This window comes from Emys orbicularis, chromosome 3, assembly GCF_028017835.1.
Source record: "Emys orbicularis isolate rEmyOrb1 chromosome 3, rEmyOrb1.hap1, whole genome shotgun sequence".
Taxonomy (NCBI): domain Eukaryota; kingdom Metazoa; phylum Chordata; order Testudines; family Emydidae; genus Emys; species Emys orbicularis.
In genome coordinates, this window is record NC_088685.1 from 60,637,870 (window position 1) to 60,663,613 (window position 25,744).

The window sequence follows — 25,744 nt, forward strand, 5'->3', positions numbered from 1 at the left end:
CCATCCCCATACCACCTCCCACCAAGTTTGGGGATTCAAAACCTGCAGCATATTGAGCATTCTCCCCGAGACCTCCTCTTGCTCTCATAGCCTTTCTACAGTTCACTTCTGCAGAGGTGCAGTAGTAGAACTAGTGCCTACCTATGGGTCCTTACCAGGGCTTTGCCATGGAACCCTGTGGGAGCCTCCACCCTTTCCCACTGAACAAGATTTCTATTTGTTGCCTTCCCCCAAATTACAGCCTGCATGTACCACAGACTCATGGGCAGCCTGTTCTGGGCCTGGCCACCTCTAGCAACAAGAACTCCAAATGTATGGGAGTGCCAGTTCCAGCTCACTCAGAGCACTGTTTGATCAAAGCCCAGCCCTGCTGAGGATTTATTATACATCAAAAATGTCACAGCAGTCTTAATCATGGCTAATTGCTGTAGATTGTATTGTGAAGGACTTGAACTGTTTACTATGAATCCATTGTAATTTCTGCCTCCATATTTCTTTTACAGAAATATTCGTGGATGTTACATGATAACCTTATTATGTGAAAGTACATGCATACTGTAGAGTGTATATATTGTGTCAGTGATACAGGATCTATGGATGATAAGCTGCGTTCTATGGCTTGTGCCAGAACAAAGCTCAGGTGGTAAATTCTGAAAGATGTCTTGAAGCACAATTAGCTATCACTGATTTGCCATCGCATTCAACCTTTACTACATTCTTTATGTGCTGCCTGATCATATTAAAGCCTAATTGCAAAGATATTTTTGTGATGATAAATAGGTTTTTCAACATCTGAGAACATTTAAATATTGACTTATTTGAATGTCTGCAGTTTGTCCAGCCAAATCTGTAAATTTAAAGTATTGTACAATATCTAAAAATGATACAATTTTTAGGATTTTCTTTTCTTTTTTCCTAATGTTTTATGGTGCCTTTCTTGCATTTATATAAAATCTCATAATGTTCTAGATGTAAATCTGTACTTAGGTCTCATGTAGGGGCAAGAGCTTGGGCACAGGACAGCTAACAGATGTGTCAGTAATTAGACTCGCCTCCCCTTTTTCATTAAATATGAACACAACGGCACCCTGAATTGGGCCCTGATCTTGCAACTGTATCTTCTTGAGCAGACCTTTGCATCCACATTGAGTCTTACTGTGAAATCAGCGAGGTTCCACATGGGCACAGGCTCTGCCTGCACAGATGCAGTTGCAGAATCAGGATTTTGGTTTTTACTGATAATGTATCTCGCTGAACCTGGTATTTTTGGCTTAAATGACATGCCTGAGTTTTCCTAATTTTAAATTAATTTATTTAATACAATTCTGTGCACATAAATGAATTCTATAAATTATATATGAAAATGTAAATGTCTTTACAAAGATCGGATAAATCAGGAAGACCTTATCTTTTTTTAAGTTGAAATTACTGATTTTTTTTTTCTTTTATTGTCACCATTACATCCTTCTTTTTGTAGCTACAGTTCTTATCATATAGGAATTTTCTTAACATTATATTGATGAAAAACTGTGAGAATAATTAATGAATCTGTGGAGATCTGGAGAGGGTTTATTATATGTTTTGATTTTTACAAAGTGGGCTGTTCTGTCCTTTCCTCACCAGGAATTTCCTGTGTCCACATTATATCTTTAATTATACTATAAGGACCAAGCCTGCTCTCACCGAAATCAGTATCAATAATTTGTTGATGTCAGTGGGAACAGCATTTGGCCTTAAGGGTCTTGTCCTGAACTACTTACTAAGTCAAAGCTCCCATTTTAGTCAATAGGAGTTTTACATGAGTAGGCAATAAGGACCAAATTCTGCCCTAATACACACTCCATTGGAGGCTTGCACAGGGTGTCAAACGGGACAGAGTCTGGCCCTAAGTAAGGGTTTCAGGACTGGGCCTTACACAAAAAACTGTTTTCTGATCAGCATGTTTGTTGTACTCTGATTGAAGAGACAACTTAAAAGAATAGTTTTTGATGATTATTTGTTTTACAAACTCTATATACTCCTGACTTATGTGAGCTATACTTTTTTTTTCAGTATGGATATAGTGTTTTAGCCTAGGGTTCAAGATTGCAAGGATCATACACTTTTATTCACATGCCCACAGCTGTTACATATGTTTTTGAGATAATCCTACTTAAATGACTGCTCTCATTACAGTCTGCTGATAGGTAATTCACCTACTCTTCTGTGATAAGTCAAGTCATACTGAATTATTGCTGTATTGAGGAACACCTGATATACAGTACTATTTATGGGTCTGGGCCTGCAGTTCTTACTCAAGCAAAAATCCCATGGACTTCAGCAAGAGCTCTGCCTGAGTCCAGAATCAAACCCTTATTTTGTTGGGCATCTGTATAAAGTGAAAATGATAATATTCCAGTTATTTCCTGAGGAAACTAATGCTTAGCTGAATTAACCCATATGTCACATTGACTATATAAAAAGTAACGCACAAACTAGTATAAAAAGGGATGAAGAGAAGGGAAATTTTTTAAAAGCACAGAGAAAAGTAGGTCAGTAAGAAAACAGAACAAAGCAGAAAAAGAAAATATAAGAGCAAAGGAATGAAAAAAGTGATTAAACACCTGAGGACAAATTCATCCCTGTGTGGCTCCACTGACTTCAAAGGACAGCATAAGTGGGCCAAATTCAGCCTTCTTTGGTGTAATCAGGCTCAACTCCATTGATCTCAATGGGATTACACCCACCCACACCAGGAGTGAACTTGTCCCACTGGGACAATTTTTGTCCAGACTCATACCTTGTGCAATCCCATGGAGTTCAGTAGGATTGAAGGAGGTGTACATCCAGAGAGAATTTGGCCGTCATATTTCTGCTTCATATTTTTTTCGAGCATGTTAATCAATTTAGTTCAAATTAATTGCAACATCAAACAAATTGCTATAATTATCCAAAAAGGTGAATCAGTTTTTAAATCTAAACCAACTCCTGGAATGTCAAAGGAAGCATATGAGGTGTTGCCATTAACTCAGATACATATGGGACACTTCCATAGGCACCAAACATTATCTGCTATTGAATGTGTTCTGAGACATTTCTGCTAGCCAATATGGGAGGGAGCAGTGTTAAAATATCAGTTTTATAATGGTTATGGAAAGTATAAGGGACACTTCCACTGACGCTGCAATGGCTTTAGCCATTACATTATAATACAATGTTAATTGTAACTTCATGACAAAGGTAAATCCATATTGTTGTTAATAAACATGGTTAAAAAGTAGCTACTATGTATACTTGAAGTTTTTTTGTTTGTTGGTTGATTTTTTTGTTTTGTTTTTGATTAAAGATTAATATTGGTGTTGCATGTCAATACAGCTCAGGCAGGACTGGGCAGAATTGTAGAATTGTGCACCTGAAAAATTCCCATGATGTGCTTTTTTTTTTCTTTAACGTTTTATATGGCTTTGATTCAACTTGACCAAGGTATCACAAAGCAAGTTTATTTGACCAAAAAGTCCATACAACATAGGCCAGTGTAACACCTTCTGATGATTTCTAATGATGGTTTATCCAAACCCACTTCACCTTCACAGAATACAAACCCACTATGAAAGTGATTTTGGAAGCTATTAAGAGAAGTGCTAAGGAATTTCAAACATCAGTTGCTGCACTCAGTTTTAATTTTGACCAGTGATTAAACAGGGATTTTTGAGGAGAGGGGAAACCATAGTTCTTATACACCTGTGTGGGACTAAATACGCCATGGAGCAGGATTTTTAGGAGGAGGCTACTAGCAGAACTGCATCTAGTGCTGTGCTATCAATTCATATGGCCTGGTTTAGGACTTTTGTTCTGCCCACAGAAACCCACATGGGTGGATCCCTGCTCCCATGTGGAACCCTACTGAAGTTAATTTTCAGACTTGGTTACTAAGGGTATGTCTACACTAAGAAATTAGGTCGATTTTATAGAAGTCAATTTTTTAGAAATTGATTTTATACAGTCGATTGTGTGTGTCCCCACTAAGCGCATTAAATCGGTGGAGTGCCTCCACAGTACCGAGGCTAGCGTCGACTTTCGGAGCGTTGCATTGTCGGTAGCTATCCCACAGTTCTCGCAGTCTCCGCCGCCCATTGGAATTCTGGGTTGAGCTCTCAATGCCTGATGGGGCAAAAACATTGTCGCAGGTGGTTTTGGGTACATGTCGTCAGGCCCTCTCCCTCCCTCCCTTCCTCCCTCCGTGAAAGCAACGGCAAACAATCATTTCTCACCTTTTTTCCTGCAGATGACATACCACGGCAAGCATGGAGCCCGCTCAGCTCACTGTCACCGTACATCTCCTGGGTGCTGCTGGCAGACGTGGTACTGCATTGCTACACAGCAGCAGCTCCTTGCCTTCGCGGCAGCAGATGGTGCAATACGACTGCTAGCCGCCGTCATCATCTCCTGGGTGCTCCTGGCCGACCTCGGTGAGGTTGGTCGGGGTGCCTGGGCAGACATGGGTGCTCCTAGCTGACCTCGGTGAGGTCGGTAAGGGGCGCCTGGACATAAATGGGAGTGACTCCAGGTCATTCTCTTCTTTAAGTTTCGTCTCATGGAAATTCAGTCCTGCCTGGAATATCATGTGAGCTGGAGGCTTCTGCCTCAGGCTGCTCTCCCAGCCGGCAGCACTGCGTGGTCGAACCTACCCCAGCCAACCCTTGCTCCCATGACTCATGAAGCCTGGACAGTAGTAAGGAGCAGTTCAGCTATAGGCTGAGCAAGTGCAGAATGGTGGTAGAATGTGCCTTTGGATGTTTAAAAGCTCGCTGGCGCTGTTTGCTGACTAGGCTGTTTGTGATTAGAAGAGCACAGCAAGGCGCGCTGCTCCTCACAGGGGCTTTGAAAACCATTTTCATGACTGGCCAGGCTTCGGTGTGACAGTTATGTGTGTTTCTCCTTGATGCAAACCCACCCCTTTTGTTGATTTTAATTCCCTGTAAGCCAACCCTATAAGCCATGTTGTCAGTCGCTCCTCCCTCCGTCAGATCAACGGCAGACAATCGTTTTGCGCCTTTTTTCCACGCAGACACCATACCACAGTAAGCGTACAGCCCGCTCAGCTCAGCCACTGCTGTTATGTCCTGGGTGCTGCTGGCAGCAGACGGTGCAATAGGACTGCAAACTGTAGTCATCGAATGACCGCTTCCGCTGCCACTGTGCTCTCCTGCTCTCCTGCAGATGCCATACCATGGCAAGCAAGGAGCCCGTTCAGATCACTGCGGCAATTATGAGCACTGTAAACATCACGTGCATTATCCTGCAGTATATGCAGCACCAGAAACTTCAAAAGCAGGCGAGGAGGCGACGGCAGTGATGTGGTGAGGACATGGACACAGACTTCTCTCAAAGCACGGGCCCTGGCAATTTGGACATCATGTGGTAATGGGGCAGGTTCATGCTGTGGAACGATGAGTCTGGGCCTGGGAAACAAGCACAGACTGGTGGGACCGCATAGTGTTGAAGGTCTGGGATGATTCCCAGTGGCTGCGAAACTTTCGCATGCGTAAGGGCACTTTCATGGAACTTTGTGACTTGCTTTCCCCTGCCCTGAAGCGCAAGAATACCAAGATGAGAGCAGCCCTCACAGTTCACAAGCGAGTGGCGATAGCCCTGTGGAAGCTTGCAATGCCAGACAGCTACCAGTCAGTCGGGAATCAATTTGGAGTGGGCAAATCTGCTGTGGGGGCTGCTGTAATCCAAGTAGCCAACGCGATCACTGACCTGCTGCTATCAAGGGTAGTGACTCTGGGAAATGTGCAGGTCATAGTGGATGGCTTTGCTGCAATGGGATTCCCTAACTGTGGTGGGGCGATAGATGGAACGCATATCCCTCTCTTGGGACCGGAGCACCAAGGCAGCCAGTACATAAACCGCAAGGGATACTTTTCAATGGTGCTGCAAGCACTGGTGGATCACAAGGGACGTTTCACCAACATCAACGTGGGATGGCTGGGAAAGGTACATGACGCTTGCATCTTTAGGAACTCTGGTCTGTGTGAACGGCTGCAGCAAGGGACTTACTTTCCAGACCAGAAAATAACTGTTGGGGATGTTGAAATGCCTATAGTTATCCTTGGGGACCCAGCCTACCCCTTAATGCCATGGCTCATGAAGCCATACACAGGCACCCTGGACAGTAGTCAGGAGCTGTTCAACTATAGGCTGAGCAAGTGCAGAATGGTGGTAGAATGTGCCTTTGGACATTTAAAAGCGCGCTGGCGCAGTTTACTGACTCGGTTAGACCTCAGCGAAACCAATATTCACATCGTTATTACTGCTTGCTGTGTGCTCCACAATATCTATGAGAGTAAGGGGGAGACGTTTATGATGGGGTGGGAGGTTGAGGCAAATCGCCTGGCTGCTGATTAAGTGCAGCCAGACACCAGGGCGGTTAGAAGAGCACAGCAGGGCGCGCTGCGCATCAGAAGCTTTGAAAATCAATTTCATGACTGGCCAGGCTACGGTATGAAAGTTCTGTTTGTTTCTCCTTGATGAAAACCCTCCCCCTTGGTTCACTCTACTTCCCTGTAAGCCAGTTGCTCTCCCCTCCCCTCTTTGATCACCACTTGCAGAGGCAATAAAGTCATTGTTGTTTCAAATTCATGCATTCTTTATTAATTCGTCACCGGGGCGGCTCTAGCTTTTTTGCTGCCCCAAGCACGGCAGGCAGGCTGCCTTCAGTGGAATGGCTGTGGGAGGTCCCCGGTCCCACAGCTTCGGCGTACCCGCCGCCTAATTGCCCGGGAGGGGTGGGGGAGGAGGGAAGCACCAGGTGGGGTAGGGGAGGAGGGAAAGACAAGGCCACACTGCACTTCAAAACTTATTGAATGCCAGCTTTCTGTTGCTTGGGCAGTCCTCTGGGGTGGAGTGGTTGGGTGCCCGGAGGCCCCCCCACCGCATTCTTGGGCGTCTGGGTGAGGAGGCTATGGAACTTGGGGAGGAGGGCGGTTGGTTACACAGGGTCTTCAGCGGCAGTCTGTGCTCCTGCTGCCTTTCCTGCACCTCAACCATACGCTGGAGCATATCAGTTTGATCCTCCAGTAGCCTCAGCATTGCTTCCTACCTCCTCTCATCACGCTGACGCCACCTATCATCTTGATCCCGCCACCTCTCCTCTTGCTCCTGCCACCTGTCCTCTCGCGCATCCCTCCTGTCCTCGCGTTCATTTTGTGCTTTCCTGCACTCTGACATTGTCTGCCTCCACGCATTCTGCTGGGCTCTTTCAGTGTAGGAGTCCTGCATGAGCTTAGAGAACGTGGGGGAGGGATAGTTCAGTGGTTTGAGCATTGGCCTACTAAACCCAGGGTTGTGAGTTCAATCCTTGAGGGGACCACTTAGGGATCTGGGGCAAAAATCAGTACTTGGTCCTGCTAGTGAAGGCAGGGAGCTGGACTCGATGACCTTTCGGGGTCCCTTCCATATCTATGAGATAGGTATATCTCCATATATTAAAAAATATATATATTATATTATTAACATTTCATTGTGAGTGCGTTTTTTCGCCTTCTAATCTTCACTAGTCTCTGGGATGGAGATGATAGGGTGAGCATTGAAACATTTGCAGCTGTGGGAGGAAAAAAAGGGAGAGTAGTAGTTAAAAAGACACATTTTAGAGAACAATGGGTAGACTCTTTCACAGTGAACCAAGCTGTTAACATTACATAGCACGTGTGCTTTCTTTACAAGGTCCATTTTGCCTCTTATATTGAGGGCCTGCCAGTTTGGTGTGAGAGATCACACATGCAGGGCCGGCAGGCAACAGAATTTGGCTTGCAGGCAGACATGGTAAGCCACAGTCTTTTGGCTTCTTTAACCTTCATAACATGTGGGAATGGTTTCAAACAGCAGCAGTGCCCTCATTTCCCATACCAAAAACCCGTTGGGTTGGCCATTTAAAAGGAGGGGCTGCGGTTTTCGGGTTAACGTGCAGCACAAACCCAACTGAACCCCCCCACACACACACCCAATTCTCTGGGATGATTGCTTCACCCCTCCCGTCCTCCCCACGTGGCTAACGGTGGGGATGATTTCTGTTCAGCCACAGGCAAACAGCCCAGCAGGAATGGCCACCTCTGAATGTCCCCTTAATAAAATTCCCCTATTTCAACCAGGTGACCATGAATGATATCACTCTCCTGAGGATAACACAGAGAGATAAAGATGATTTCCGCTCCACCCCCATACACGTTAACAGACTTTTCCAGTAGCTGTACTGGCCGCGAATGCATCCCAAGTCTTCAGGACAAATTAATCATTAAACACGCTTGCTTTTAAACCACGTATTGTATTTACAAAGGTACACTCACCAGAGGTCCCTTCTCCACCTTCAAGGTCCGGGAGCCTGCCTTCGGTGGGTTGGGAGGGTACTGGCTCCAGGGTGATAAACAGTTCCTGGCTGTCGGGGAAAATGGTTTCTTCGCTTGCTTGCTGTGCGCTATCTTCAACATCTTCCTCATCCCCAAAATCCGCATCCCTATTGCGTGAGAATGCATTGACGGAGTCCACGCACAGGGGTGGGGTAGTTGTAGGGGCACCCCCTAGAATGGCATGCAGCTCATGATAGAAGCAGCATGTCTGGGCCTCTGACCCGGAGTGGCTGTTTGCCTCTCTGGTTCTTTGGTAGGCTTGTCTGAGCTCCTTAAGTTTCACGCGGCACTGCTGCAGGTCCCTGTTGTAGCCTCTGTCCTTCATGCCCTTGGAGATTTTTTCAAATATTTGGGCATTTCATCTTTTGGAACGGAGTTCTGATAGCACGGATTCCTCTCCTCATACAGCAATCAGATCCAGTACCTCCCGTTCGGTCCATGCTGGAGCTCTTTTGCGATTCTGGGACTGCATGGTCACCTGTGCTGATCAGCTCGCCACGCTGGCCAAACAGGAAATGAAATCCAAAGGTTCACAGGACTTTTCCTGTCTACCTGGCCAGTGCATCTGAGTTGACAGTGCTATCCAGAGCAGTCACAATGGAGCACTCTGGGATAGCTCCCGGAGGCCAATACCGTCGAATTGCATCCACACTACTCCAAATTCAACCCAGCAAGGTCGATTTTAGCACTAATCCCTTCGTTGGGGAGGAGTACAGAAATCGATTTTAAGAGCCCTTTAAGTCGACAAAAATGGCTTCATCATGTGGATGGGTGCAGGGTTAAATCGTTCTAACTCTGCTAAGTTTGACCTAAACTCGTAGTGTAGACCAGGGCTAAGTATATAAATATATGGGGCCTGATTCTCTTGCGTAATCATTAACATCTGTGCAAAGGGAGCAGAAAACATCATTCTGATTTGGTAGCCTTTTATACCCACTTTGCACAGATATCAATGACTACAGAAGGTGCAAGGGAGGGGAGAATTGAGCTGCAGATATTTTACTATTTTTCTTTGAATAATTGTTTCATAATTTCTTGAAGAGTATTAATTTAAATTAATCAATTTCCTCCTATATTTTGTGAAATTATTTAGTGATTTTTACTGTAACACAGGGACTACAAAACTTGAAGTAAAGTCCTTTATGATAAGTGTAAAAATATAAGGGCCAAGTTGCCTCCCCTGAATACCTTTCATTCATACTCCTAAATCATGAACTTTTAGAAGAACAGTATCTTTTACCATAGTCTGTCCCCTTAGGATTAGATTTGTCTCAACCTTATGTGAGTACACAGGGGGAAGCGGGAATGTGCAAGGAGATACACACAGTTTGTGCAGCCAGGCAAGTGGTGCCCCAAAAGAGGTTGGGAGGGGGCAGAAGAAGACAGGGTAAATTGCTTCCCTCATGCTGCCCTTGCTGTAGATCAGGCTGGCTATACAAGGATAGTAATCTGCACCCATAAATAGCTGCATACGTGTTTCCCCCTTCATTCCAGGGAGCTGAGAATGCCCTTTGGGGCAGTGCTACTCCATTCTGCCTCTAGTGCTGGGCTGTGTCTACAAGGCACATTTAAACCCTCAAATACTTAGCAGATTTGCACTGTTGACTGAAAGGTTTGTAATACTGTGTCTGCTTTAGTACAGTGGGCCAAATCAAAATCTTCATTACATTAATGTGAAAGTATCAGGGTTATAATTTAAGATTGACAACCCTCCAAAATTCCTATTAAAACAAACTAGTCTGACTAAAAATACAGTAGCCTGACAAAATTAATCAGTTCTATCTCCATCCCCAAGTCTATTCAGTTCTCTGTTCCCTTCCTTTCAGTGAACCATTTCTGGTCTCCTCTCCCCCAGTCTATCAGTTCTCCACTCCCCATTCCTGCATCCCTGCGCTGCTGATCGCAGAACTTTACTGGTAGCAGTATCAGTCCAGCCCACGCATGCATTGCTCCCCACCTGCCACGAGACTAGCCAGCATGCGCAGGCAATCCTTCCTCAGCAACTTCTCTACCGCAGAGTCAGCTACTAGAACTCCGAAATATAAGTACTCACTCCTGGTGGAATTCTGCGCCAAAAAATTAAAAATTCTGCAACAAAAAATTAAAAATTCTGAGCACAATATTTTAAAATTCTGCAAAATTGTGCATATTTTATTTGTCAAAATAACACAATATAATCACACCAGTTTCAATTATTTTTGGTAATTTATTTCAAAATACCTGTCAGAAAGTATGCCTGTAACAATACAAACAACAAAAAAGATTCAGGAAATGTTTTTTGACAAATAGATTCCTTACTAGGCATATTAATACAGAACTCTGAGTAATAATTCATTTAAACTACAATACAGAACCATATTTCCCGCTACCCTCAGAAGCAGTGCAAAGGCTTGGGGGAGTCAAGGGTAACGGAGGAGCTGAGGGAGAGGGAAGTAAATTGCTGGGAAAGAGCCTGGGTATGGACTTGGAAGGTTAATGGGTATGGGTGGGAAAAGTATGGAACCGGTTTTATTGGTGGGCCAGGAAGGGATTGTTAGGGAGCTTCCCCCATGCAGACCCTGGCTGACCCCTAGCCTCTCCCATGCAGTCAGGCACATCTGCTCCTGTCCCCATGTGTCTCTGTGCCCCCACCCAGCCACCCCCTATCCCTGTATCCGTGTACCCCTTCCCCATCCCCATGGGTCTCTGTGCCCCCACCCAACCACTCCCCTGCCCCTATGTCTCCCTGTACCCCCTCCCCATGTGTCTGTGCCCCCATGCAGACACTCCCCCGTCTCTGTCTCCCTGTACGCCCTCCCCCATCCCCATGTGTCTCTGCACCTCCCTCCCCACTGTGGCCCTGTGTCTCCACTCCCATTCAGCGCCTGCCCCAGTCTGTCCTCCCCCACTAGCCCTTATGAGCACCTGTCTGACCCCCCCCAGCACCCTATGCTGTCTGTCTTCTCATAGCCCCATCTCCTGACTTGGCCACAGGCGCTGCGAAGAAGGCAGTCTTTCTCTTCCTTAGCTGCAGCTTTGTTCTATCACCACAGCATCCTCTGGTGAGCAAAAGGTGGAACTGCAGAAGTTATTTTCTGCTGAGAGCTGCTGCTGTTCTTGTGCCACAGCACCCTCTGATGGGCAAAAGAACAGCAGCATTTTGGCAGAATGTTTTTCTGCGCAAAAAAATAGAAATCTGTAGGGGTCATTAATTATGCACGCAGTATTCCCCCAGGAGTATATAGGGGAGGAGGGTGGGCCATGGCACCCATATCAAAGAACCATTGTTACTGCACAAAGTGAGTAACTTCTTTCTTGCTGCTCCATAACCCCGAACAGTCTCCTCCTCACCATTCTGTGGATGTCTGCTCAGCTCTTTTCTGATCCTGCCTTCCTGTCAAGCTCTATTTACAGTGCTGGAGGCTGCTGCTACTTTAAACTACTGCTTCTGAGAGTGACAGAGCAGAGAAAGCAGGAAGAAGAGGGGATGGGAACTAGAGAATCTGCCCCCTATGTGGCATGTATAGAGAGAACTCTGGGGAACATCTGGGAGATGGAAGAAACAGGGTGACAGAGAGGCTCTGGAGGAGTAGCTAGTAGGTGTCTGATACGTTTGAAGCCGTCCTCTCCCCGCAGCCATCTCCAGTTTGGAGAAGGAGATTCTCTGTGGTTCTTTCCTCCCAGAGCATCCCAGCTGCTGTGAAGACTACTTTACATCTTCCCAGGCCTCCTGTCTGTAGTGATGGGTGTGACGGGTTGGATCACAGAAACCCCCTTGGGAGCTGCCACCCGATGTGCAAAGACTACCCCTGCTTCTGTTTTCCCTGCCAGCTCAGCACTCCAGCACCCTGTCTTGCTGAGCCAGACACTCCCGTCTGGCTCCAGACACAGACCCAGGGTCTGAATCACTTGTTCCAAAGCTGCAAGTTTACCTGAAAACAGCTCACAGAAGTGTGCTTGTCTTTAGCACTTAGATGCCCAACTCCCAATGGGGTCTAAACCCAGATAAATCCGTTTTACCCTGCATAAAGCTTATGCTTTATGCTTTATGCAGGGCAAACTCATAAATTGTTCGCCCTCTATAACACTGATAGAGAGGTATGCACAGTTGTTTGCTCCCCCAGGTATTAATACATACTCTGAGTAAATTACTAAATAAAAAGTGATTTTATTAAATACAGACAGTAGGATTTAAGTGGTTCCAAGTAGTAACAGACAGAACAAAGTAAGTCACCAAGCAAAATAAAATAAAATGCGCAAATCTATGTCTAATCAAACTAAATACAGATAATCTCACCCTCAGAGATGCTTCAGTAAGTTTTTCTCAGACTGGACACCTTCCAGGCCTGGGCACAATTCTTTCCCATGGTACAGCTCTTGTTGCAGCTCAGGTGATAGCTAGGGGATTCTTTATGATGGCTCCTCTCCCCCCTTGTTCTCTTCCACCCCTTTATATATCTTTTGCATAAGGCGCGAACCCTTTGTCCCTCTGGGTTTCCACCCCCCCTCACTGGAAAAGCACCAGGTTAAAGATGGATTCCAGTTCAGGTGACATGATCACATGTCACTGCAAGACTTCATTACTCACTTGCCAGCACACACATATACAGGAAGACTCACAGGTAAATACAGCCATCTGCAGACAATGGAAGTCATCAAGATTCCAAACCATCCTTAATGGCCCACACTTTACATAATTACAATAGGCCCTCAGAGTTATGTTTTATATTTCTAGTTTTAGATACAAGAGTGGTACATTTCTACAAATAGGATGATCACACTCAGCAGATTATTAGCTTTGTAATGATACCTTACAAGAGACCTTTTGCATGAAGCATATCCCAGTTACGTTATATTCACTTATTACCACATTTTTTCTAAAACTATCCCAGTTACATTATATTCACTTATTATCATGTTTTTATAAAACCATATAGACTGCACAACGTCACAATGGGTGTTTGTTTCTTTGCTACTCTTCTCCTCTCTTAGCTTTCTGGGTGGTGCAACAAGAGTATTTCTGCCATTCTATCTTCTCCCCAGCCCTGACAGGGAAATAGATTCAGTGCTTGAAGGTGCTGTTGATCATAGCCTTCCCCGGGTGCAACAGAATGCCATTTATATAATTCTTCCCAGTTTCCCTGCTGCCCACAGGAATCTGAAAATCAGCAGTGAAAACAATCAAAACTGGCTGGTTTTCACTACCTGGGCTGGCTTTAGGCCAATTCCCCCGATTCTCCGGAATCTGGCCCCGTGGGTAAGAGGGCCCAGCGTCCACACCTAAGAGGGCCCCGCGCCTTAGGCACACCCGGCGGCGGTCCGCTCCAGCAGCATTTCGGCAGCTGGGGGAAGCCGCTCTGGGGTCTTCGGCGGCATTTCGGCAGCAGGGGGTCCTTCAGTGCCACGGAAGACGCGGCACAGACCCCCCGCCGCCGAAGTGCCGCAGAAGACCCGGACCGCGGAATCGGGCCCCGCAGGTCCTAAAACCGGCCCTGTTCACTACTGCCACTGGTGGAAGCTCCAAGTGTGGCAGCAGAGATGAGTGAATCTGTCTGAGGATTTAGGAAGACAGCACTGCATAGACTTAGTCTTGTTTGCATTTGGAAAGCTAATCGCAATCATTCAAGCTAAAAACATACAGTAGCGCCTCACTTAATGTTGTAGTTATGTTCCTGAAAAATGCAACTTTAAGTGAAATGATGTTAAGCGAATCCAATTTCCCCATAAGAATGAATGTAAGTGGGGGGGTTAGGTTCCAGGGACATTTTTTTTTGCCATACAGTACAGTACTATAGTTGGGAGGTGCCCCCGCCTTACCCCACACAGGCACAGCCCACTGGCACTGGAGACAATGAGGCAGGCAAGGAGGCTGAAGGTGCCTGTAGGCTAGGAGAAGCATAATGTGCAGCAGCAGCGGCAGCTTCCTCTACTCTGAAAGCACCAGGGTGGGGGGCTCAACCCTTGCCCACCCATGCCCCCACCCTTAACCCACCTCTTCTTCCCCACCTCCTCTCCCTTTACTCCGCTCGCAGGGGCCTCGCTCCTCCCCCTCCCTCCTGCCCACGGCAATCAGCTGGCTTGCAGCCTTCAGGAGGCAGGAGGGAGGAGACGGCGTGCAAGCTCCCCCTACCTCCTGAACGCCGCAAGCCAGCTGATTGCCAGGGCAGGAGGGAGGGGGGAGGTGCGCTGTGTTCTTGCTTCTCCCCCTCCCTCTTGCCTGTGGCAATCAGCTGGCTTGCAACGTTCCGGGGGCAGGAGGGAGGAGCAAGGACTCAGTGCGCAGGCTCCCCCCTCCCTCCTGCCCCCGGCAATCAGCTGGTTTGCGGCGTTTGGGAGGGTGGGGGACCCTGCGCACTGAGTCCTTGCTCCTCCCTCCTGCATCACCCCACGAGCAGGCTGCTGGGACGTTCTGGGCTCCCTGCCTGGGGGGGGGGGCAAAACTCGCAGGAGGGATGCGCTGAGGCGTGGCCAAGCCTCAGCTCCGCGGCTTGCAGCCGAGCCCCAGGGCGTGGCCCCTCCCCCCCGGCAGAATGCCAGTCGCTTCCAGAGGCCATAGAGGCCCAGGCTAGCCAGCCAATCATTTCGTACAGGCGAAATGCTGTGGCCAATCAGAGCGCTTCCCGGCCAAAAACTGTTGGGCGGGGCTCGCACGCGCGTGGTGACGGTTGGAGAGCACGCGCTAGGTAGCGCGAGCCCGACAGGCCCCTTCTAGTTCACGGGGCATCCGGCGTTGCCATGTCGGACTGGGAAGCGGACAGCGACGAGGAGTTCCGCTCCGGGAGCCGGCTGCCAGCGCCCCCGCTGCCGGAGTGGCAGCCGGCGATGGCCCCCGCCCAGGACCGGAGGAGCCCAGCGTCCCCGGTGGGCGGCAGAGGGCGAAGCGGAGCCACCGGGCCCTGGGCTGAGGACCAGGAGAAGAGGTCGGCCCGGAGAGGCAACGACTCCCAGGGCGGCTGTAGGAGGCTGGAGGATTCGCGGCCGTTCCCGTTGCACGCACCCCGGAATCCCTGGCTGTCCGGCCCTCTGGAATATCGGCCCCGCGGCCCCCCCAGGGGTCGGGGCTTGGGGGTGCCGCTCTGCTTCCACCTGGACAACGCCATGATCGGGACCATCATCGGTAACTACCGGGCCCTGCCCGAGTGCCTGCCTCTGACACTGGTAGACCCGAGTCGTTCCGAGCGGGGGGGCTATGAGGCGTGCCAGGGGGGTGGGCATGACATAGGCATAGTTTGATTTCTGCATCGGGGGGGGGGGGGACGGACGGAGGCAACGTCAGGGAGCATGTGAGGGTCTTGTGCCCCCCTCCCCTGATTTCTGCCTCCCATTTAGCATAGAGGTTTTCAAATTGTGGGGTGTGCCCCTGCCCCAAGGGCATGGAGGAACATGGGGAGGAACATGGGGAGGGCGCCACCCTCCCCTCCTGACTCCCCTCACTGAGACACGCTGTGCAGGACTGGCTCAGTGTTCCTCTGTGCTCACATAGTTTGAAAATCTCTGTGCTAAATGGAAGGTAGAAATCTGGGGGAGGAGGGCACATGACCCTGCGTACCCACCCATGTGTTGCCCTTGGTTGGGAGGGGGGCAAACACTCCCTATGCCTTCCCAATCTCCACCCCTGCCAGACAAGCTCAAGGCACTTAGCGGGCTGCTGAGGTGGAGGGTGTTGATGGGGGCTGGCTGGGGTACCTGCTTGGCCACTGAGATCTCTCGTTGGCCCTCGTCCCTGCTGAGGCAGGGGGGGGCCGCACACATTCTGCAGTGCCTCTCTCCCTGATGAATGCACAGTAGCTTGGGGAGACCAGGATGTGTGCACGGTAGCTGCTTGCCTGATTTTCCATTTGATCACCTTGAGGGGACGATTGCTTGCCTGCATGGCAGGGGTGAAAGTAACTTAGAAGTCTTATCGGTACGGGGGCTTGGGCAGAAGGAGCGGGGCTGGGGGGTCAGCCTCCCCCAGCCAGCCCTTCAGCACCACCCGGGGCTCCAGCAGTGATTTAAAGGGCCCCCAGCTCCAGTCGCTGCCAAATTAAATTGCAGGGCCCCAGGGCAGCTGTTCCTTTTGCACACACTCCCCCTCTGTGGCCCTGGGGGGCGAGGGGGCAGTGGTGTTAACGGGCTGTGTACAGGCCCGGTACCGGTAGCCACTTCTTACTAGTATGCTATACTGGCCCACTTTCACCGCTGCTGCATGGGAGGGGTTCACCACAAAAGGCTCACTCAGGTTCTGTTGGTCAGCCCCAGTGGATGTGTGAGCGTGCCTTTTAGCTAGAAGAGGGGGAGATGGGGACAAAAGTCTTGCTGGCCAGGGAAGGAACCTGAATTATCTCCCTGGTACCATGATTTCTCAGTGGGGTTCCCCCCCCCCCTTGCAGTTTTTTCTGTCTTGGTTTCGAATGATCATAAATAAGCCACCTATTTTTTTCTACATTTTTCGAGCCACGATTTCTTGTTAAATGCTTTCTTATTTGATGACTGTGTAAATAATGATTAACAGGAGTTTATTTCCAACTCTTGGCACAAGTTGGTCTGTGGTCAGGATTTGTATAATATCTACAGTGCATTTTGTAACAGGTCGGGCTGGAACTAAAATAAGAGAACTTGAGGATTCTTCAGGTTCTAAAATACAGGTAAAGTGCACTACATTTTGTCAAGAGGTTATTGCTCCATACTCTCTCCAGGACTTGCCACTTCTGCTTCTATATATTCCAATGATTGCTCCACTGATATGAGCGATTCTCTCCTTTCATCTGTCATTTCTTTATCTTGAGGTTGCATGTGATGCCTTTACATTCTCCTAGTCCCTGTATACATGGAGAGTAACTAAACAGAACTAGGATGTGAACATAGTTTGCTTGGGGTGTAAGACAACAGTTTGGTGATGTAGGGTTTTCTTACTTTTTTTTTTTTTTTTTTTTAAATATAAAGAACATACAAAATTTTACATTAAAAAAAAAAAAAAAAAAGGGAACACAAGGGCTCAGAGCTACAAAGATACTTAGGTGCCAGCCTAAACCCCAGATTTAAGCACCTAAATGCTAGATTTGTCTCCACTGCAATCCACAGAACTCCCACCAAGGTATTTAAAAAGCCAACTCAAATTGTTCTTCCTACGCGAGCATTCAGGTCTTGAGCAGTCCAGACAAAAACGCACGTTACACCAAAGCTTAAACTTGTTCTTCATAATATACTGGCTGCCTATTAATTTTAAAAACAGCAACAAATATCCACCTCCCTTTCCATTTCTTATAAGGAGGCTTGAAGTTTAAATCTCCTCAGTGTGATAGATATGCTTGCTTTGATCTGCTTAGCTCTTGGAAGTCCGGGGGCTCCGGGCTGCCCGCCCAGTTCTGTCCTAGGGACAGCTCTGTCCACCATTAGGGAATTTTTTCCCCGAGAACCCTCTAACATTTCACAAACCCCTGTTTGGGAACCACTGCCTTAAGTGTATACATACTCTTAGGCGTTTAGCTCTCCCCATTCATTGTATAGGGAAGCTGATGCACTTAACTGTGGCTTTGTGGATTGCAGTGTTCTTGTGACTTTTCTAGGTGCCCAAAAATTAGGCATTATGATGTTAGGCAGAGAAATTGAGACTGCATAAAGAAAAAATCAAGGAGTGGGATACCTGTGTATATTCTAGTATATGAAGCTTGTGCTATATAAAAATTTAATTAGGCTTTCTAAATTTAGGTTATAAGAGGGACATATGAAGCTGAAGTAAAGATTTTTGGCAGTAATGATACACAGAACAAAGCCAAAATGTTGATAGATGATCTTGTTAAGAGGTATGGCCAAAATTACCCTGGAGACAGGACTGAGAAAGGTAAGAAATTTACCGTGGGGGAATTGTTGGGTCTTTGACTCATGTTCTCTTATAACATTTGACTTGTACTTAACATTTTAACATGTACAATATGCCTCTGTATATATGCTGTACCACAGAGAAAGAACTTTGTCAAAAAAAAGTTTGCACATAATAAAGTGTGGGTATTGTTACTGTATATGTTGTAGGGATACATAAGCAATGACTACATTTTGCTTGTGTTGTCTATTATTATTTGTTTGGTCTATTTGTATTGAAAGCCCTTTGGGGCAAGGACCATGTATATGTCTTCAGATCTGGACTAAGGCACTAAAAGGGAAGAAAGGAATTAAACTCAGAACTGAGAGTTAGGTTCCACATTTCCAAGAGAGGAGGAATGGAGCATGGAGTGTACCACTGTGGTGGCAGGGGCAGCTGTGAGATGCCTAGCATGGTGGACTAGCAGGTATCTTTGAGGAAGGAGCAAAGCTGCAGCTAGGAATACTCAATAGTGGATATCTTAATATACTTTCTGAACGTATTATAGCTAAGGGGGAACTGAAAGCTGCTATTTAGATGCACAAACAGACCAGAGCAGCATGAGAATGAGGCACACCACTACATTTCCTCCTGTGCTGTCCCAGTTTATCATTGGGACTCACTTAATCACTGTCATCACATGTAGTATGTATTGCCTTTGTGTCATGGTTAAATCTGCTTTCTGAGAGATCCTAATTTAATGAATCTCTTTTAAATGTACTGTACTATCTATGCATTTGGTATGTGTGTTTTAACTTTTATATTATCATCTTGTGCTGTAGAAATACCCCTTCTCTCCTTACAGTTGTTGAAAATAGTTTTCTGCTTGATTCTTGGGGCTCTGAGAATTTACCTCCCATTTTCCCCCAATTTACACCCAGTCCCTGAAGAACCCATATCACAGCATGCCTTCCTTCTAGTTGAGAGAGCTGCTTGGAGTTCCCTTTAGAACCTGACAGTACTACTCCTTAAGTAGCCAGAAATTGCTGAAAGCACTCTTTCTCTCCTTTTTCCCAACAATGCATCCACACAGTTTTTGTAGATCTTTCTGGTCTATAATAAGATTGGATCTGGAGATCAAACCAGGCCTCTAACAATAAGCCCCAAGAAAGAAATTTCTATTTAAACATAACATCTCTTCAGAATTCAAATGGAAAAGGTTTTGTTTGTTAAAAATAAAGCAAAGCTACTGTTTCCCAACAGGTTCCCTCCAACACCAGGATTTTGGCACTAGTTATTCCACTGAAAGTCATCATGATCTTGTCAAGTCTGGAAATGGCCCACAGAAATCAGTGATCAACTGGGCATCTCTTCGAGAAAATAAAGCTAAATATGAAGCTATGAAGTGGGCAGGTTAGTATACAGGCTTTGAAAAAGTGTAGTGTGCTAGTCTTGAATATAAAGTCTTGATAGCCTGTTACAGATTTTTAAAATGCAGAATAGAATATTTTTAGATCCACGTCTGTCTGTGTTGAAATGAATGTGTATTTTTCACTGTCTGAATTAATAATTCCTGGTAGACTCTTACTCTCTTTAGATTCAATTAAATATAACTGCTTAGGCTCTGTAATTTTCTTAAGTATAACTGTCTGCATCATATGATCTCTGTTAATGGAATAATTCCAATGAGCTTAGACTGAAAATTTAGTGAGGTGGATTATTTAGCAAATACTTTAAAAAAAAATTGGGTTTTATCTCTTCTTCAGCTTTTAGTTGTATACATGCTTCCAACAAGGAATCTTCACACTACTTATAATAATTTTTTTTACTGGGGAGTGATGTGAGGATTCACCATGTTATGTGGGTTTTGGGCTCTTCCATCTTAAATCCTGATCATAATTTTGGCAGGCTTCTACCAGTAACTGTTTCTGTTTAAACTATATGTTGTAATTCTCAATAAGCACGTCCCTCACCAATTCGGAAAATTTAATTTTTCTAACAGCTTGCTTTTCCCCCTAATTGTTTAAGATTTGCCTCCAATTGAGAGAAACTTTTACAAAGAATCACAAAAGATTGCTTCCATGCTACAAGAAGAAGTGGAGAAGTGGCGGTAAGATCTTTGTATAAGTAACTGCTTGTTTTGGAATGGTAAATTCTTTTATTGTTACATAGGGGTTGTATAAATGTTAAACTGTTAATCTACAAAAAATTTCTTATTTATTTATTTTTTTTTATTTGGGCTGGAGCCAGGGTGAATTGATTTTTAAATCAAAGCAATTTAAATCACCAATTTTAATAATGATTTAAATCAGCAGGCAGGAATCCTTGATTTAAATATCAGTTTTCATTATGTTTTGCATTGTTTGTGTGCATCAGTTATTTTCATGAAGAAAGATTGGTTCTCGTTGGTTGGTAACCATTAAAATATATTTTTGCTAAATTTGGTGTGGCTTTTTGCTAACCAGGACGAAACACTATATCCTTACGCACTTAAGCAGTTATATAGCTTATCTTATATTTATTCAGATTCTTAATTTTTATACTTATTATGTTGGACAATGATAAATGATGCGGTTTCTATTTACTGGATTAATTTTTTACTGATTGTGTCATGCTCTATTTGACTGGAAATTATTATTCAATTAAAATGCACAAAAACAATTTTTTATTTTTTTATTCAATAAAACTACCTTAAATATGTTGGATACGTAAGAAGAAAGTTCATCAAGACATGCTTTGCATTTAAAACTCATTTATTAAACAAAAGTATTATCTGTAGTTAGTGAATTGAACTAATTGTCTCTGATCACCAGGTCCTTCAAAATTTTTAGGATTAGCAGATCTCATTCTCTCACACATAGCTTTTATTCATAGATTGGAAGACAAAAACAAACTTTCCTGTTTTTCAACTCCCAGTTGGGTTCTTTACTTAACTCATTGAACTGAACTGGTCTGAAATTAAGAAAACTGTCTCTCATGCAGAGTTACTACTGTCAAAAGCTGGTTTAGCACTTCAACAAGCTCTGGAGGCAAGTGCTTAGCCAGTGCCTTCCACCAGTCATGGGTTTGATTTTCTTTAAAACTTGGCAGCAAATGAACTGCTTAAATTTTTTTGTTTAATTTAAATGATTTTAATACATCATAGTAAGTTTAGGCCTTAGCATAGGTTGTCAATTACAATTTTAATTTTAAATAGGTTTCTTTTATTTAAAAAAAAACTTATTTAATTTAAAATTTTAAAATATCCATTTTTAAAAAAATTAAATCATTGATTTTTATCCAACATGGGTTGAGCATTATGCAAGCAGACTGCTTTTTCAAGCTGGTAGCAAATGGTGGCAGTAAACTCTGTAAAAGGCAAATGGCCACAGTCTTTTTTTTCGCCCTTAAATTCAGAATCTCTCCTGTCATATTACAAAAAGATGGTTTGGCAGTGTAGTTGGTACACTGAAGGGTTTTGTGCATCTACCTACTGGAACTGAGCATATTGTGAGATAGTGGATTGGAGTTTATTAATTCCTTCAAGCTATAATCTTCTGAACATTGTGTCCAGCTTAAATGCCCCCTGAACTCCCCTTTTTTTCATCGAAGCCTTACTCAGACATCTTCCAAGCAGTTAGAACTTCGATTCACTGCCATCCTACCCTGTCCTTGCCCATAGATCCTGGTAAGTTCCAACCTGGTTAATCACTAAGTTCCAATCACTTTGAATCAAGTACACAGAGCATCCTACTTTTCAATCACCTTATGTTAACTCTAGTATTCTCTCTCCAGTAGTAGTAATGGATTTTACAGCCCTCCCTTGCTGCCCTGGCTACTATAATTTTTCCACGTGTGCTGCCCCAGCAGCTTTATCAGTGTCTCTAACATATGTCTCTCTCTCTGTTAGGAAATATAACCTGTAATCTGAACTGGGATTCTAGTTATTGTCTTTTGGAAGTATGTGCGCATGCTTTTACTTGCCAATTTTCCATGCTGTATGGAACTTTTCATAGGATAAGAAAAGAGAATGTATGAGACAACAGCTATGGGCGAGTAAAAATATTCTGTAGTGTTTCCTCTTCTCCCATCTCATCTTCTATATGCTTATCCATAATTAATATTTCTGTAATTTTGTTCATTACCTTTTAAAATAAGTATAACTGAGGGAAAGGGGGAGATTGAAAGTGCTTTTTTCTTCCTCTTCCCTGGTTGAAGCAAAGATGTTGGTTGAATGGAATCTTGTATTTAGGCTGGGAAGAGAAGGGAAAAAAAAAAAAACTAAGACAAACCATTGATAGATTTTTTTTTTTTTTAAATAGTCCCTTTAAATATCTCGGTGCTTGAGTGTGCTATAAAGCCTGTTAAAGTAGGTTGCATATCCTTAGAAACTGTAGACCTTTCTGTTTGTTAAGATGGCATAGGTTGTTCTCTTATGCTTTTGTTTGACTCTAAATTTGTTACCTTTTGTGGTTGTTTCGTTCGTATGGAGTGCTATGGACCTACACTGTCACAACCACTATTCTGGTGAAGGCCTAGATAGGATGCCATTTAAAATTAGTCAGTGGCACTCTCCAATGACTTTTGGATTGCAATAGGACACGAATGTTCTCAGCAAATGTATAGTTCCTTCAGGTAGAGTGCAATCAAGGTCAGATGTATGCATAGTCCTATCCATTTAGAGCATCTAATTAATTGTGGAGGGGAATATCCAAAAGTGAGAACTGAAGGATGTGGAAGGGTGTCTCCCAAGTAACACCCTTTGTGAACATAAGAGTGGTCATAGCTCTCTTTTTCCCAAGAAATCTGTACTCATTTCTTACAGGCCACACAGTTTTCTTCAATTTCTAGAATATTGTTCTGTTTTGGTTTTAAAATTATTTGATTTTTCAAGCTACTACATTAATATTTTTAAATTGTATACAGAAAAGAAAATAATAATATCATTTGTGATGACTTGAAAGAGGGTGAGAAGCGCCATGTTCCCAATCCTGTTTGTAAATTTGAAGATGCATTTCAATATTATCCTGATGTTATGGCAAATATCAGAAAAGTTGGCTTTGCGAATCCTACGCCAATTCAGGTACTGTGTGGCACAGTTCTGGTAAGTTTCATATTTTAAAGAGAAATTTGCAGTCCATATGTTTAGCACTTACGTTGCTTTATTTCAGTCACAGGCTTGGCCAATCATACTTCAAGGAATTGATCTCATTGGTATAGCACAGACTGGTACTGGGAAGACATTAGCTTATTTAATGCCTGGATTCATTCATTTGGATTCACAACCAATGTAAGGGCTTGATGGAGCGAAACTTTGAGTTTTGTATTGCCTTGCTAAGTGGTTTTTTTTTTTTTTTTTTTTTTTTAACTCTAAATTGGCATTAAAACACAACTTGAAAAAGAGTGCAATCAATAGTTGTAAAATTAACTGTATTGGTTTAAAAAACTGGTAGCCCTGATCTGTCTGAATAACACAATGTGGCAGTATATTGAGAAACTCTAGAGCAATATTGCATTAAAACATTTTAATATCTAATGTGGGTGTACTCAATATCATGTTTTTCTGTAGCCTAATAGAACTACTGTATGAAGCATTTTTTTAAATTTTGTTTAATTCTATCTTAAAGCCCAAGAGATCAGCGTGTTGGGCCAGGTATGTTGGTCCTCGCTCCCACTCGAGAACTAGCTCTTCAAGTGGAGGCAGAGTGCTCAAAGTATACATACAAAGGAATTAAAAGGTAATCTTTCTTCTCACCAGTTTCTTAATATTAAAGACACAAATGTTGGCAGAAGTCTTGTATTACAGCAAGTCCTGTCACTAAAATGCTAAAGCGTTATAACAAATGCAAAAAAATTGAATTATCCTGTAGCCTTTAAGATATCTGGTATTCTATTTGTTCTGTCAATAGAAGGCAGCATACATGTTGTCCACTTTGTTTGGGCCATAGATTGCCTTCTATGATGACATAACTGGCTCTGTGGGAAAAGGGGTGGACATGATATACCAGGGGTCGGCAGCCTTTCAGAAGTGGTGTGCCGAGTCTTCATTTATTCACTCTGATTTAAGGTTTTGCGTGCCATTAATACATTTTAACGTTTTTAGAAGGTCTCTTTCTATAAGTTTATAATATATAACTAAACTATTCTATGTAAAGTAAATAAGGTTTTAAAAATGTTTAAGAAGCTTTATTTAAAATTAAATTAAAATGCAGAGTCCCCCAGACCGGTGGCCAGGACCCGGGCAGTGTGAGTGCCACTGAAAATCAGCTCACGTACCGCCTTCGGCACACGTGCCATAGGTTGCCTACCCCTGTGATATACCTTGACTTAAGCAAAGCTTTTGATATGGTCTTCAGCTTGCTGGCAAGAATACTGTGGGAGAAGTATGGATTGGATGAATGGACTATAAGGCGGATAGAAAGCTGGCTAGACCATCAGGCTCAACGGGTAGTGATCAACGGCTCGATGTCTAGCTGGCAGCCGGTATCAAGTGGAGTGCCCCAGGGGTCGGTCCTGGGGCCGGTTTTGTTCAACATCTTCATTAATGATCTGGATGATGGGATGGATTGCACCCTTAGCAAGTCTGCGGATGACACTAAGCTGGAGGAAGAGGTAGATACGCTGGAGGGTAGGGATAGGATCCAGAGTGACCTAGACAAATGGGAGGATTGGGCCAAAAGAAATCTGATGAGGTTCAACAAGGACAAGTACAGAGTCCTGCACTTAGGACAGAAGAATCCTGTGCACTGCTACAGGCTGGGAACTGACTGGCTAAGTGGCAGTTCTGCAGAAAAGGATCTGGGGATTACAGTGGACGAGAAGCTGAATGAGTCATAGTGTGCCCTTGTTGCCAAGAAGGCCAACGGCATATTGGGCTGCATTAATAGGAGCATTGCCAGCAGATCGAGGGAAGTGATTATTTCCCTCTATTCAGCATTGGTGAGGCCACATCTGGAGAATTGCATCCAGTTTTGGGGCCCCCACTACAGAAAGGATGTGGACCAATTGGAGAGAGTCCAGCGGAGGGCAATGAAAATGATTAGGGGGGTGGGGCACATGACTTATGTGGAGAAGCTGAGGGAACTGGGCTTCGTTAGTCTGTAGAAAAGAAAAGTGAGGGGAGATTTGATAGCAGCCTTCAACTACCTGAACGGGGGTTCCAAAGAAGATGGAGCTAGGCTGTTATCAGTGGTGGCAGATGACAGAACAAGGAGCAATGCTCTCAAGTTGCAGTGCGGGAGGTCTAGGTTGGATATTAAGAAATACTATTTCACTAGGAGAATGGTGACTCACTGGAATGAGTTACCTAGGGAGGTGGTGGAATCTCCATCTTTAGAGGTTTTTCAGGCCCAGCTTGACAAAGCCCTGCCTGGGATGATTTAGTTGGTATTGGTCCTGCTTTGAGCAGGGGGTTGGACGAGATGACCTCCTGAGGTCTCTTCCAACCCTAATCTTCTATGATTCTATGTCTGCCATATTCTTCATTATGAAGTCACTAAATAGGACTCCTTGTCTTTTCCTCTGAGCTCCATTTCAGTACTTGGTCAATAGTTGAGCTTTCCATTGACTGACTGAACTCTTTCTCCTGTGTATTCTGAAGGCAAGATATTTTGTTGTT

At 44.7% G+C, this 25,744-nt stretch overlaps 1 protein-coding gene across 1 annotated transcript in view; it reads left to right on the forward strand.

The window, feature by feature from the left end:
• Positions 1-15,101: 15,101 nt before the first annotated feature.
• The window catches only part of DDX43 (DEAD-box helicase 43), a 75,279-nt gene continuing 64,636 nt past the window's right edge, over positions 15,102-25,744 (forward strand). The window contains exons 1-8 of the mRNA XM_065401945.1: positions 15,102-15,483; positions 16,938-16,993; positions 18,057-18,189; positions 19,411-19,560; positions 20,176-20,257; positions 23,053-23,209; positions 23,298-23,416; positions 23,754-23,864. Coding sequence (XP_065258017.1) covers positions 15,102-15,483; positions 16,938-16,993; positions 18,057-18,189; positions 19,411-19,560; positions 20,176-20,257; positions 23,053-23,209; positions 23,298-23,416; positions 23,754-23,864 — 1,190 coding nt within the window. The remainder of the gene's footprint in view (positions 15,484-16,937; positions 16,994-18,056; positions 18,190-19,410; positions 19,561-20,175; positions 20,258-23,052; positions 23,210-23,297; positions 23,417-23,753; positions 23,865-25,744) is intronic.